Raw genomic sequence first — 14,268 nt, 5'->3', positions numbered from 1 at the left:
ATTAAGACTGGCCTTGACCAGAGCCAAGGCCTTTTTGGCTGTGGCCCCGACCTGGTGGAATGCTCTGCCACAAGAGACCAGGGTCCTGGAGGATCTGACATCTTTCCGCAGGGCCTGCAAGATGGAGCTGTTCCACCAGGCCTTAGGTCAGGGTCCAGTCTGACTCCCCCTCTCTCTTCTTATAAGAACTTGTATGAAAGTGGCCCTCCAACTTTTTTCACAGGCTCATATAAGACCAATACAAACAGTTAGGCCAGTGAGCATTTAAGGTCCCCAGCCCTAATCTGTGGGTTGCCATCTGATTGGATTTCACTTTGATTCTGATCTGATTTTAGGATGTATTTTACTTGATTGCCAGATTTTATGTTAATATGTTATATATTTGATGTTAGCCGCTCTGAGCCTGGTTTTGGTCAGGGAGGGTGGGGTATAAATAAAATTATTATTATTATTATTATGAGTGGCCTGGATAAACTCCACCCCCATCCCCACCCGAAAATCAGCACCGTGACTGTTCACAACCCCTCCTGGCCTTGCAGGCTCCTGAGTCCTTGGAGACTTTAAATAAACCCACCCACTCACCCACCCCTCCTCCTCCTCCTTTTCGCTGGCAAAATTGACTAAGTCATCATCCCTGCAGCCTTGTTGCAATTTCCCAGACTGATTGGAATAATTGCTTCATTAGTTGTTTTTAAGGCTCTGCAGAGCCAGGGAAAAGCATCTTACACGTGCGCACACACACTAAAAGAAATTATTTGTGCAGACCTGGAAGGCAACTGGGTCTGAGGAGGGGGTGGTACACCAGCTGTAGAAAATCCAGAAGATTAAGCTTTCACTGCCCCCCCCATCTCTACAACTTAACCTCCCAGATAAAAGAAAGCCACACAGAGAGAAAAATTCCACCCCTTTCCCTGCTTCTCTGTCCCCTCCACCTCTTTCCCCATTTTCTCAGTTGTCCTTTATCCTATATACCCTATCTACATCCATTATTACTAATAACTATCATTATTATCCATGCTGCCTGAAAGATCGTATATCCCTCTGCAAATCTGTCTGAGTGCTAAGATCCTCAGGTGAGCACCTTGTCTTGGTCCTCTCAGCATGAGAGGCACCGTTGGTGAGGGAGAGAGAGGGGGGGGAGGGGAAGAGGGAAGAGGGAAGAGAAAAGAGGAAAGAGAGCCTCTTCTGTGGCTGCAACCATATCATGGGATTCCCTCCTGAGAGAGGTTACATTGAATCACTCTTTGCTATCTTTCCATTTACAGTGGTACCTCAGGTTACAGACGCTTCAGATTACAGACTCTGCTAACCCAGAAATAGTGCTTCAGGTTAAGAACTTTGCTTCAGGATGAGAACAGAAATCGTGCTCCGGTGGCACGGTGGCAGCAGGAGGCCCCATTAGCTAAAGTGGTGCCTCAGGTTAAGAACAGTTCAGGTTAAGAACAGACCTCCATAACAAATGACGTTCTTAACCCGAGGTACCACTGTACAGGCAGAGACTTTCCCATCCAGAAAGGCCTTTAATTATGCTGGTTCTAAATGTGCTCCAAAATATTTTCATTGATTGATTCTAACCAGTTAATTTTTATTATTCTTCTGTATTTTAAAATTGTGCATTTGCTAATGTCAACGTGCTTCTGGCCAGTTCTGAGCTCTCCAACCCTGCTCCAGAGACACTTGCTTCAGATTCAGATGTTGCTGTATTGCAGGGACCTGGACTAGATGACTCTTGGGGTCCCTTTCCAACTCTACAATGCTACGATTCGAATGCAATCAGTCAATAGAACTGCGGGTGTCTAACAAAATGTGTCCATTTACAGATGGGTAGCCGTGTTGGTCTGCCATAGTCGAAATAAAAAAATTCCTTCCTGTAGCACCTTAAAGACCAACTAAGTTAGTTCTTGGTATAAGCTTTCGTGTGCATGCACGAAAGAAGTATCTGAAGTGTGTATCTGAAGAAGTGTGCATGCACACGAAAGCTTATACCAAGAACTAACTTAGTTGGTCTTTAAGGTGCTACAGGAAGGAATTTTTTTATTTCGAAAATGTGTCCATGTTCTCTTCATCTATTTAGAACTTCTCATTATATAGGAATCTTTCTGGAACATTTGTGAGTGTGATAGAGCTCCACTGCTCCCTAGAGAAATCGTGTTTTGGATTAATTCTTCCAAAGCCAGCCAAGTTGTTCTCGGCTGGATCAGGCCAATCTAATCCAGCATCCTGTTCTCACGGCAGCCAACCAGATGCCCCAATGGGAAACCTGCAAAGAGCACCCAAGCACAAGAACCATCTCCCCTCCTGCGTGTGCTGGGCCTGGGGGTAACCCGGGTAATGCAGTCCAGGTCCAGTCCCAAATCCAAGGGTTCCACGAGGAGACAGTCTGGCAGGGCCAAGGCAGGACACAAGGCAGAAAATCAAGCAAGGTCACACAGGTTCTGGCAAACAGCAATGTTGCTCCCGCAACCTGGGGCAGGGTCCAACAGCCTTTTATCTTTGTTGGGGTAGTGGCCGGTCCTGATCCCCCGGTGAGTCACCTCCCTGTCTCGCCCGAAGGCGAGCACTCCTCCTGCGAGTATTCAGGTCTCTCCTCTTCTCAGACCTGAGTCTCTGCAGCTCGGGAGACGTTGGTGGGTTACTAGACCCAGAGGCCGCCTCAGCCTCTCCTGACCCAACTGGTAGTGGAGCAGCTGTAAGTGATGGCCCAGCTGAAGGCAACGAGGTAATCCCCACATCTGGAGCCAGGGCAGGCTCAGGCCCCTGACTTGGTCCAGCTGGTGCTTGTTGCAGGGGAACCTGTGCAGACTGAGGCTCTTCAGAATCAGGCCCCAGACTCGGTTCAGATGCTGCCTGAGGCAGAGGATCTGGTGCGGACTGAGACTCCTCTGGTTCCAAGTCTGAGCCTGAGTCCCAGGCCATCACACTGCGGTTTCCAGCAACTGATATTCAGAAGCATTATTGCTTCCAACCATGGACGCAGAGCATAGCCAGGCTAGTAGCCCTAGATAGGCTTCTGCCTATGAATTTGTCTAATCCACATTTCATAGAATCATAGTATTGTAGAGTTGGAAGGTACCCTGAGGACCATCTAGTCCACCCCCCTGAAGTGCAGGAATCTTTTGCCCAACATGAGGCTTGAACCCCTGACCCTGAGATGAAAAGTCTCATGCTCTATCAACGGAGCTACCTGCCAAGGCGGATTTATTTCTTTTTTTATTAACAATTTCAACATATCAAAATATCAGAATATCTCATATTCATTATTTCCCCCCATTTTTCACCCCACCTCCCCATCAACCTCCCACCCCCAAGACTTCCCTCAGCCCCTCTCTCTGATTTCTCAACTCATATTTTTCTCTGCCTACTGTAAAATTGTATAAATACTTATATTATCTATCTACTATGTTAACAATCAATAAATTTGTGTATGTTTATTCAAAACCTGCCAAGGAGTCCAATTCATTTTGTTGTTGCCAAGGCGGATTTCAAGTCATCCGAAACAGTGGCCCTCATTGCCACTGTTCCATAGATTAAATATGAAGTTTTGTGGGTGTTTTACATATAAAAGTATTTTTAATTGGGTTTCTTAGCAGAAAAGTTAGGATTGTTTTTCTTATATGTAATTGTTCCTTCTCCCCCCATGGCTGATGCATTTGTTGCAAAATTGCTTTTGAAATACTTTACAAGAAGAGATTTCTAAATGGCTTTAAATAAACAACAACAACTCTTCCGTTCCAGCTGGTAACGAAGATGGATGGCTCCTTGCCAGACAGGGAGAAGCATCCGCCAGCCTTCTTCGGATGGAGACACACATCTGATAGGGTTCATGAAATCTTTCTAGAAGCAACGGCAGCACCATGCCCTACCTAGCTCAAGTGTTTACTACTGAAGAGGATCCTTCTGTTTTGTAAAATCACAAGTGCGGCATCCAAGTTCAGCAGTTGAACGCTGCTGGCCAAGTGAGACTTCTGAAAGAATCATGCTCAAGAAATTTCTTAGACATTTGCTTGAGACCCAGCTGATGCATTGCAAGGGATCATTGCGAGGTCTTTTGATGGACCTCCAGGCAAACAACATCATAAGAACCTAAAAAGAGCCTTGCTCTTGCTAAGATGTACAAGACTGAATCAAATAAGTGCTGGAGATGCAAAGAGCTTGAGGAAACGTTCTTTCATATGTGGTGGACTTGTAAAAGGGTGAAAGAGTATTGGGGACAGCCGCCTGAAGCCTTCGGAGCACAGCTCAAGTTCCCACTGCGCTCCGGAGGCTTCGGGTTCCTTTTGCTGAAGCCGGGAGAGCAAGACTCTCCTGGCTTCAGCAGAGAGGGAGAGCTGCGCAGCGCCCCTTCAGCCAAGTGGGCGCTGAAGGGGCGCTGAGCAGAGGGGGATAATTTTTTTTTCTTGTTCTCCCTCTCTAAAACAAGGTGCGTCCTATGGTCGGGTGCGTCCTATAGAGTGGTAACCTGACAGAATATGTACAACTTGCAGATTTAACATATAGAATAAGAGAGCAAGAAGAACATATGTTTAAAAGATGATTGGAAAACATTTACTGAATATATGAGAAATAATTGTGTACGGCTGAAAACACTGGCAGCATTAAGATAAATAAATTTTGATGGATGCAATAATGGAATACTGATTGGTACAGTTTTTGTAAAATATGCAGGGATTCATATGTAAAATGAACCATGGAAAGAGAAGAAGAGGAGTCACTGATACCTTAAGTATGTAAATTGTTTATCTGAAATTGTAGAACGGAAAAATGAATAAAGATCATATTTAAAAGAGAGAAGAGAAGGGAAGGGAGAAGAAGAAGAAGAAAACCCCAAAGCGAGCAGGACCTGAGTTCAAGAGCACTCTTCCTTCCTGTGGTTTCCAGCAACTGGTATCCAGAAGCATAGAGGATCGCAATCCTGGCTAGTAGCCATCAACAGCCCTTTCCTCCATGAGTTCATCCAATCTTAAGGATGTAAAATGAGAATTTTAAATTGTAAAACAGAAAAATTAATTAAAAAAAAGTGTGTGTGTGTGTGTGTGTGTGTGTGTGAAGAGCCCGGCTAGATCAGACCAATGGCCTCCTGGTCCAATAACCTTTTCTCACAGTCGATGACCAGACATCTAATAGGAAACTGGCAACATTGACCAGAGCAGGATAATAGCATGATAACTTCCTGTGCTTTCCAACAACTGGTGGCCTCACTGGGGCAGGCGGAATTATTTCAAAGCTTGAGGTTCCAACCCTACTTAGAGCAGACCCATTGAAATTAACATACACAGCTAGGGATGAGTGAATGTGTCCATTTCAGTTTCTAGTTCCCCAAATCATGAATTCAGCTCCCTGTATTTCCACATCATAGAATCCTAGAGTTGTACAGCTGGAAGGGACCCTGTGGATCATCAGATCCAACCCCCTGCAATGCAGGACTATGCAGTTGTCCCGTACAGGGATTGAACCTGCAACCTTGACATTATCAGCACCACGCTCTAACCAACTGAGCTATCCAGGCTGTTAGCAGTTTGTGAAATTTTTGTTTCAAAATCCTTATGGAAATCCACCATATACACATTCATATGCAATTTTTGCCTAAGATACTTTTCTTTTCTTTCTTTTTCTTTTAGCAAACTAATTGCATTAAAAGAGCACATATTTGCATGTTCATTTCACTAATATATGCATTTAAACAGACACTTTGCCCCCAAAGATACTCAGTTTTGTAGACATTGCTTCGTTGGAGAACTGCATTGCAAAATTCGGAAATGTGTGGATTTTGAAGGATGGCTATTCTGAATCTCCTATCATTTTGGAAAGTGTGGACTGGATGTGGTTTGCCTTTAAATGCGCACCAAATCAAATTTGCCCCCATCCCTTGACATAACTATGGTCCATGGATTTTAGTGGGTCTACTCTGAGCAAGGCCAACACAGCATACAAGCCTGAAGATGCCAATGTCAAATGGGTCTCTCTCTCTCTCTCTCTCTCTCTCTCTCTCTCTCTCTCTCTCTCCCTCTCCCTGATGCCCAGCTCTTTCCTTGAGCTCAATGAGAAGTGAGTTATGTATTTATTTCAACTCTGAATTGCTTCCTATAGAGAGCATCTCAAAGCAATTTCACAATACAATAAAAACACACAGGTAGGGGTGTGGGTGTATATATAACAATTATATAGATAAAAACAATTTCCACCAGTTCCGCTGAAAATATGACCAATTCTCACACATTATCTGAATCATTGCCTGCATTGGCAGTGCACACAGCCATGTAAAAACACCTATGCATTAATATTTATAAAATTATGCTGCAGAAATATGGTGTTGTACGGAGCTTGACTCTTTTTATAGGCTTTTTCCTTTTTTGCTTGTAATTTTGTTAGTAGGGCTTTCCAGAAGCAAAAAGGCACAGTAGCTCAGACAGAAGAAAGAAACAGTCCAATGCGGGCAAACATCAATTGCGTCAGAACCACCAAATTCCATGTATACAGTAAATCCTTTTTCAAAAAAATGGATTTCTTTTCCGTCATAGGGACAACCCTGCTGGGTCATTTAGTCCAGTGGCCAAACAGAAAAGTCATTCCCCCTCAGAAGCCCACATGCAGGGTATGAAGACAATAGACCTCCCTCTCTGATACTCATAAGGTTATAAGAAGAGGGCTGCAGCTGGTCAAAGGCCCATCTAGTCCAGTATCCTATTTTAACAGTGACCAGCCACAAGCCCCTCAATGGGAAGCCTGAAAGCAGGGCCTAAGTGCAGCAGCAGCAGCAGCTCTCTCAACTTCTGATTCCTCCCAGGACCAGACCACCCCAGACAGCTGAGGTAGAACATAGAATCAAAAAATTGTAGCATTGGAAGGGACCCATAGGACCATATAGTAAGGTAAAGGTAAAGGACCCCTAGACGGTTAAGTCCAGTCAATGGGGTTGCGGCGCTTATCTCTCTTTCAGGCCAAGGGAGCCAGAGTTTGTCCACAGACAGCTTTCCGGAGCACATGGCCAGCATGACTCAACCGCTTCTGGCGCAACAGGACACCGTGACGGAAACCAGAGCACATGGATACACTGTTTACCTTCCTGCCGCAGCAGTGCCTGTTTATCTACTTGCACTGGTGTGCTTTTGAACTGCTAGGTTGGCAGGAGCTGGGACAGGGCAAAGGGAGTTCACCCCATCATGGGGATTCAAACTGCTGACCTTCTGATCGGCAAGCCCAAGGCTCGGTGGTTTAGACCACAGCGCCACCTGCATCCCTACCATCTAGTCCAACCCCCTGCAATGCAGGGAATATGCAGCTGTCCCATATGGGGATCGAACTTACCTTGGCGTTAAGTAGACTGCTGAAAAATTAAGTCTTTTTTTTTAATGTCTTGGAAGCAAACCAGGGACCTTCTGCATTCAAAGCAGCTGTTCTCCAGCTGAGCCACGCCCCTTCCCCAGTCTCAGCCATGGTTTTCCCAATAATGATGTATGGAAGTAAAGAAGGCTGATCGCCAAAGAATTGATGCTTTTGAATTATGGTGCTGGAGGAGACTCTTGAGAGTCCCATGGACTGCAACAAGATCAAACCTATCCATTCTGAAGGAAATCAGCTCTGAGTGCTCACTGGAAGGACAGATTGTGAAACTGAGGCTCCAATACTTTGGCCACCTCATGAGAAGAGAAGACTCCCTGGAAAAGACCCTGATCTTGGGAAAGATTGAGGGCACAAGGAGAAGGGGAGGACAGAGGACGAGATGGTTGGATAGTGTTCTCGAAGCTGCCAGCATGAGTTTGACCAAACTGCAGGAGGCAGTGGAAGACAGGAGTGCCTGGCGTGCTCTGGTCCAGGGGGTCACAAAGAGGTGGACACGACTAAACGACTAAACAACAACAATAATACCTGAGCTCTGGAAGGGATCAGGGGGAAAACCCAAAAAGAAAGAGGAGGTTTTGAGGCTGCTACGGCTCCTGAGGAAGAATCAGGAAAGCAAATGGATGGATTTCCCCCTTCTCTCTCTCGTATACCCAAAACAGTCAAGGCGGTTAGGCAGGTGTGTGTTTTAGGGGAAGGAGAGAAAAAGAGGTTGGAAATGAGAATGTTGTCTGATCTAAAGCGGAGGATTCTGGCTTTGTGCTTCTTGCTAGGGGCATCAGCCAAGCAAGAACAGGGGAAAAGCATTAAAACATTAGCTCGCCTCGCTGAGCAAAAGCCTGCGCCATGCCAGGGAGGGGGGAAAAAGCAGGCATTAGGCTGGAAAAGGAGTAAAAAAAACCCAGAAGCATTTCTGTTAGGGATTCTAGGACAAGACCTGCCAAGGAAAATAAGAACTTATTTATGTATGCTACAACAGCGGCAAGAGTCTTGATAGCACAAGGATGGAAGAATGAGGAAATCCCAAGGAAAGAACAGTGGCAAGAAAAGTTGATGAGTTATGCAGAACTGGCTAAATTGACATACAAACTGCGGGGCAAGGACAACTGTGACTTTAAGGAAGAATGGCAGCTTTTTACAAATGATCTAAAAAGACAACAAAATGAACTGGACTCCTTGGCAGGGTTTGAATAAACATACACAAATTTATTGGTTTGATAACATGATAGATAGAGAACGTAAGGATATATACAGTTTTATAACACGCAGAGAATAATATGTGCTGAGAAATCAGAGAGAGGAGCTGAGGGAAGTCTCGGGGGGGAGGGTTTGAAGGGGGGAAGGGGAAAAAATAATGAATGTGATATGTTTTGATAGTTAGTATGTTGAAATTGTTAATAAAAATATTTTTTAAGAAAAGGAAAAGGAGTGGGGAAGAGGAGGAGGATGGCTTCCCTGAGCAAAACACGCCTGATTGGAAAATTCAATTTTGTGGCTGAGGTCTTGGTGACCCCAGGCCTTCCTACTGGCAGTGGCGTAGCGTGGGGGGTGCAGGGGGGGCCGGCCGCATCGGGCGCAACATCTGGGGGGGCGCGCTTGCACTCGCAGCTCTCTGCCCCTACTAAAATCCACGGGTTAGGGGGCGCAAATTACTTGCCTTGCCCCGGGTGCTGACAACCCACGCTATGCCACTGCCTACTGGGTCAAGGTACCAGTAAGCACCAGAAATCACGAAACTGAAAGGGACCTTGGGGGACATTCAAGTCCATCTTCCCCCATCCTTATACCAAGTCAGACACTGGTCACAGAATCATAGAATTGCAGAGTTTGAAGGGACCCCCCCCCCCAAGGATCATCCAGTCCAACCCTCTGTAATGCAGGAATCTCAGCATCTCCCATCTGTTTACGTCAGGCATAGGCAAACTCGGCCCTCCATATGTTTTGGGACTACAACTCCCATCATCCCTGACCACCGGTCCTGTTAGCTAGGGATCATGGGAGTTGTAGTCCCAAAACATCTGGAGGGCTGAGTTTTCCTATGCCTGGTTTACATATTGTCTATTTTCTCTGGAGGCAACTATCCAGGATTCCAGATTGGATATATTCCCAGACTGATCTGAAGATGCCAGGGAAATAATATATAATGGAATGAAAAGGATGTTTAAAATAACCTTTGTTTAAAAACAAACAAACCCCAGAAGCTTTTCTTTTGGGAATTATAGGGACAGAACTACCTAAACTGTATAGAAACTTATTCATGTATGCGACTACAGCGGCAAGAATGTTACTCGCCCAAATAAGGAAAGAAGCAGAAGTCCCAGCAAAGGAAGAATGCATACAAAAACTTACGGAATATGCAGAAATGGCAAAACTTACTGGGAGAATAAGAAATCAAGATAACAATTTTTAAATAAAAGAACGGAAATGGCTTATTGAATATTTACAGATAAATTGCAAACAGATAAAAACATTGGCAGGATTTTCGTAATAACCTGCAGCTTCGAAAGAAGATGAATAAATATGCGAGTTAATTTGGATATGCCGAAGATATTAAAAAGAAATTTAAGGAACCGCAGAAAGAGGGGGAAGGAAGTCAAGTTTGGAAATGTTAAGATGATTGTAAAATTAGTGAAATGCATAAACTCTAAATAAATAAATAAATAAATAAATGAAGATACCAGGGGTTAATCTTTTGCAGCTGTCCCTCGATGGCTGAGTTGGTTAGAGCGTTGCGCTGATAACACCAAGGTTGAAGGTTCAATCCCCTGCATGGGACAACTGCATATTCCTGCATTGCAGGGGGTTGGAGTAGATGATCCTCAGGGTCCCTTCCAACTTTACAATTCTATGATTCCACTGAATCCTCAAAGGATTTCCCCCCCAAGGGTTTGTGCCCCTTGGGGAGAGAAGAGCCTTTCTACCACCACCGCCTTCACACAACCCTCCACCATTGCCCCCTAAAATAAGATCAAAATGCTTGTGACAGACCTACTTCCACAGTACATAGTTGGTAGGAAGTGAGTTAAGTGAGTTAACGAACTCCCAGGCTAACTGGCAGCTGGCTTAACTGAGGAATGGGTTCTGTACATGGAAGGCATCAAATTTCGGAGGAGCGAACATCTTATCTTTGCTCTAAGTGGATCGTCTGGGAATAAAGCATTCACCTGCTGATGATCTTGCTCCTTAGCTGTCATTGAACACTGCCAGGTCTGATACAAAGGAAAGTCTGTCTCCCTAAGCATCCCGGGCAGGTTGTTGACAATTGGGGAGGCGGCAGAGGGAGGAAGAAAACACAACACATTAAAGATTGCGGCTCCCTTCAAAGAATGACGTGTGGCAGAAGAGGCAGGGAAAGGACAGAGGAGAAGCAGCCTTCAAGCTACCTGTTATGCAGGGTACACAAATGGAGAAAGGCAGGTAACAGATGCAGGTCCCATTTTGGCCCTGGAGGTAGGGGTGTGTGTGTGTGAGTGAGAGAGAGAGAGAGAGAGAGAGACCCCAATACCATAGACCAGAGGGGTCAGCAACCTTTTTCAGCAGGGGGCCGGTCCACCGTCCCTCAGACCATGTGGTAAAGGGTAAAGGTAAAGGGACCCCTGACCATTAGGCCCAGTTGTGGCCGACTCTGGGGTTGCGGCACTCATCTTGCTTTATTGGCCGAGGGAGCCGGCGTACAGCTTCCGGGTCATGTGGCCAGCATGACTAAGCCGCTTCTGGTGAACCAGAGCAGCGCATGGAAACGCTGTTTACCTTCCCGCTGGAGCGGTACCTATTTATCTACTTGCACTTTGACATGCTTTCGAACTGCTAGGTGGGCAGGAGCAGGGACCAAGCAACGGGAGCTCACCCCATCGCGGGGATTCAAACTGCCGACCTTCTGATCGGCAAGTCCTAGGGTCTGTGGTTTAACGCACAGCGCCACCCGTGTCCCTCAGACCATGTGGTAGGCCAGACTATATTTTGAAAAAAATAATGAACAAATTCCTATGCCCCACAAATAACCCAGAGATGCATTTTAAATAAAAGGGCACATTCTACTCATGTAAAAACACACTGATTCCCGGACCGTCCATGGGCTGGATTGAGAAGGCGATTGGGCCGGATCCAGCCCCCGGGCCTTAGGTTGCCTACCCCTGCCATAGACACAGGACATAATACAGATTTGAATTTCTGGGGAAAACTTTGGAAGAGCGATTTGAAGTTCACAGCATGTTATTCCTTGAAGAAGAACTACCTGGAAATGATTAATAGATGGTATTCAACTCCGAGTAGACTTGCTAAAATGTGTAAGTTCAAATCAGATAATTGCTGGGGATGTAAAGAGGTGGAGGGAACGGTTTTTTGTATGTGGAGGACACGTTCTTTTGTATGTGGAGGACTTGTAAAAGAGTATTGGTAAATGATATATAGTGAACTGAAAAAAATGTTTAACGGCACGTTTCAAAAAACAAAAACAAAAAACACCCAGAGTCCTTTCTGTTGGGAATAATTCAAAGGGAAATTCCCAGGTGTCAAAAGGTATGCAAAATGAACCACAGAAAGAGAAGAAGGGAAGTCATTAATTTAAGGCTGTTTAAATGAATATTTTGAAATGTAAATTAGAACAATTTAATAAAGAGAGAGAATGAACTTGTAGGGTCAGATGTAGACCTTGATAAATGACCTAAGTCAGGGATGTCCTAACCTCAGCTCCAGGGGATGAATGTGGCCCCCAGAGCTCTACATTTGGCCCTTGGGACTCTCTCCTGACAACACTCTTCATCAGCCTCAAGTGCTTTTGCCTGGTTGGATTCATATAATCATAGAACCGAAGAGTTGGAAGGAGCCCATGGGTCCTGTAGTCCAACCCCCTGCAATTCAGGAAACTCAGCTAAAGCATCCATGGCAGATGGCCATCCAACCTCTGCTGAAAAACCTCCAAGGAAGGAGAGGTTGTGGGCTCTCCTTCCTTGGAGGTTTTTAAGCAGAGGTCTAGATGAGATTCCTGGACTGCAGGGGTTGGACTAGATGACCCACGGGGTCCCTTCCAACTCTACTATTCTATGATTCTATGCTCTACGGACGGAGCTACTTGAGAGCCTCTGCCAGCCAGTGTAAACAGTACAGTACAGTACAGTACTGAGCCAGATGGACCAAAGAGCAGCTTCCTATTGCAGGATAGCGATTTTAAAAAGGTTTATGTGGATTTTTTTTTTTAAAGACAAAACAAAACAGGCTTCATTTTAAAGGGGGGTGGGCGGGAAACTCACTTTTTACTGAGTCTTTTTCCATGCTCTCCCGGGTCTGCCCGTCTTTCCGTTTCAATTCAGCTGTAAAAATTGGCTGTCAGATTCGACTTGGCGTGTTGAGCCAGGAGCTGAAGAGCAACGAGGAGTTGGAGGAAGTAAGGAGAGCATTTCAAGAGAGCCGCATTTTAGGCTGCTTTCCATTTCCCAGTATGGGCTTGGAGGGTTTCTTCCCACGCATAGAGACCTTCCAGGTTCACCTTTCTAAAGCTACAGTTCTCTCTTGGTCAGGGAAGCTATGGGACTTCTTTTTAAAAAGCACAGCGCGCACACACACAAGAGCACATAGAGATATTCCTTTGATTGCAGGAGGCATCTTTGGCACTCGGAAGACTGGAAATTGCCAGAGACTTTTCAGAAAAAAGAAGGGGCTTAACTAAAAAGGAGGAGAGAGAATTTCTTTCAGAGGTGGGAAGGAGGCGAGACAATTGAATAACAGCCTCCTGATCTCTATCAGAGTCAATAAGGGGCTCCAATTGATGCTGCCTGCCTTTGAACAGAAAACTCTTAATCCCCCTCCCAGTCTATCCAATTATACTTGAGTGACGTGTTTTCCAGAAAGGAAGACCAGATCAACACACACACACATACAAACACACACAGCATTAGTGGCTACTGGTCATGATGGTTGTGCTGTGCCTCTACAGTTAGAGGCAGTAAATGGTTCTAAATACCAGTTGCTGGAAACCACTGGAAGGGAGAGGGCTGTTTTGCTTGGAGGCTAACCATTGGGGCATCTGGTTAGCCACTGTGAAAACAGGATGCTAGACTAGCTGGGACACTGGCCTGATCCAAAAAGACTTTCATGTTTTTAAGTATTCATCATCATCATCATCTATTATTTATACCGCACCCATCTGACTGGGTTTCCCCAGCCACTCTGGGCGGCTCCCAACAGAATATTGAAAACACAATAAAACATCACACATTAAAAACTTCCCTAAACAGGGCTGCCTTCAGATGTCTTCTAAAAGTCAGGTACAGTGGTACCTTGGGTTACAGACGCTTCAGGTTACAGACTCTGCTAACCCAAAAATAGTACCTCGGGTTAAGAACTTTGCTTCAGGATGAGAACAGAAATTGTGTGGCGGCGGCAGGAGGCCCCATTAGCTAAAGTGGTGCTTCATGTTAATAGTAATAATAATAATAATAATAATAATAATAATAATTTATTATTTATACCCTGCCCATCTGGCTGGGTTTCCCCAGCCACTCTGGGCAGCTTCCACAGAGACAAAAAATACACTAAAATGTCATCCATTAAAAACTTCCCTTTTAAGAACAGTTTCAAGTTAAGAATGGACCTCCAGAACGAATTACGTTCTTAACCCAAGGTACCACTGCAGTTGTTTATTTCCTTGACATCTGATGGGAGGGTGTTCCACAGGGAGGGCGCCACTACCGAGAAGGCCCTCTGCCTGGTTCTCTGTAACCTCACTTCTCGCAGGGAGGGAACCGCCAGAAGGCCCTCAGAGCTGGACCTCAGTGTCCAGGCTGAACGATGGGGGTGGAGACACTCCTTCAGGTATATTGGGCTGAGGAGCCTCCATGGATCAGAAAGAGGATCAGTCAGAATAAAGCTGTCAGTGGTTACTACTAGTGATGAGTGATATCTGGTTTTTAACATTGTGATATTTCACCGATA

The 14,268-nt window shown here is 45.3% G+C and overlaps 1 protein-coding gene across 4 annotated transcripts in view; it reads right to left on the bottom strand.

Moving 5' to 3' along the window:
- DISP3 (dispatched RND transporter family member 3) overlaps positions 1 to 14,268 on the bottom strand; it is an 84,858-nt gene that overhangs the window by 54,640 nt on the left and 15,950 nt on the right. Inside the window, exon 1 of one of the 4 annotated variants that reach the window (XM_081017928.1) lies at positions 10,503 to 10,722. The exons of 2 other annotated variants lie outside the window; for them this stretch is intronic. In XM_081017928.1, coding sequence (XP_080874054.1) covers positions 10,503 to 10,580 — 78 coding nt within the window. In that variant the 5' untranslated portion in view covers positions 10,581 to 10,722. Of the gene's footprint in view, positions 1 to 10,502; positions 10,723 to 14,268 lie in introns of those variants that run through there. One more of the 4 variants, XM_081017927.1, reaches the window with a different exon arrangement.

The sequence above is a fragment of the Podarcis pityusensis genome, assembly GCF_964106645.2.
Source record: "Podarcis pityusensis genome assembly, chromosome: 8".
Classification (NCBI taxonomy): Eukaryota; Metazoa; Chordata; class Lepidosauria; order Squamata; family Lacertidae; genus Podarcis; species Podarcis pityusensis.
Note: the sequence above shows the minus strand (reverse complement) of the source record. Positions and strands in the feature narration are given on the sequence as shown.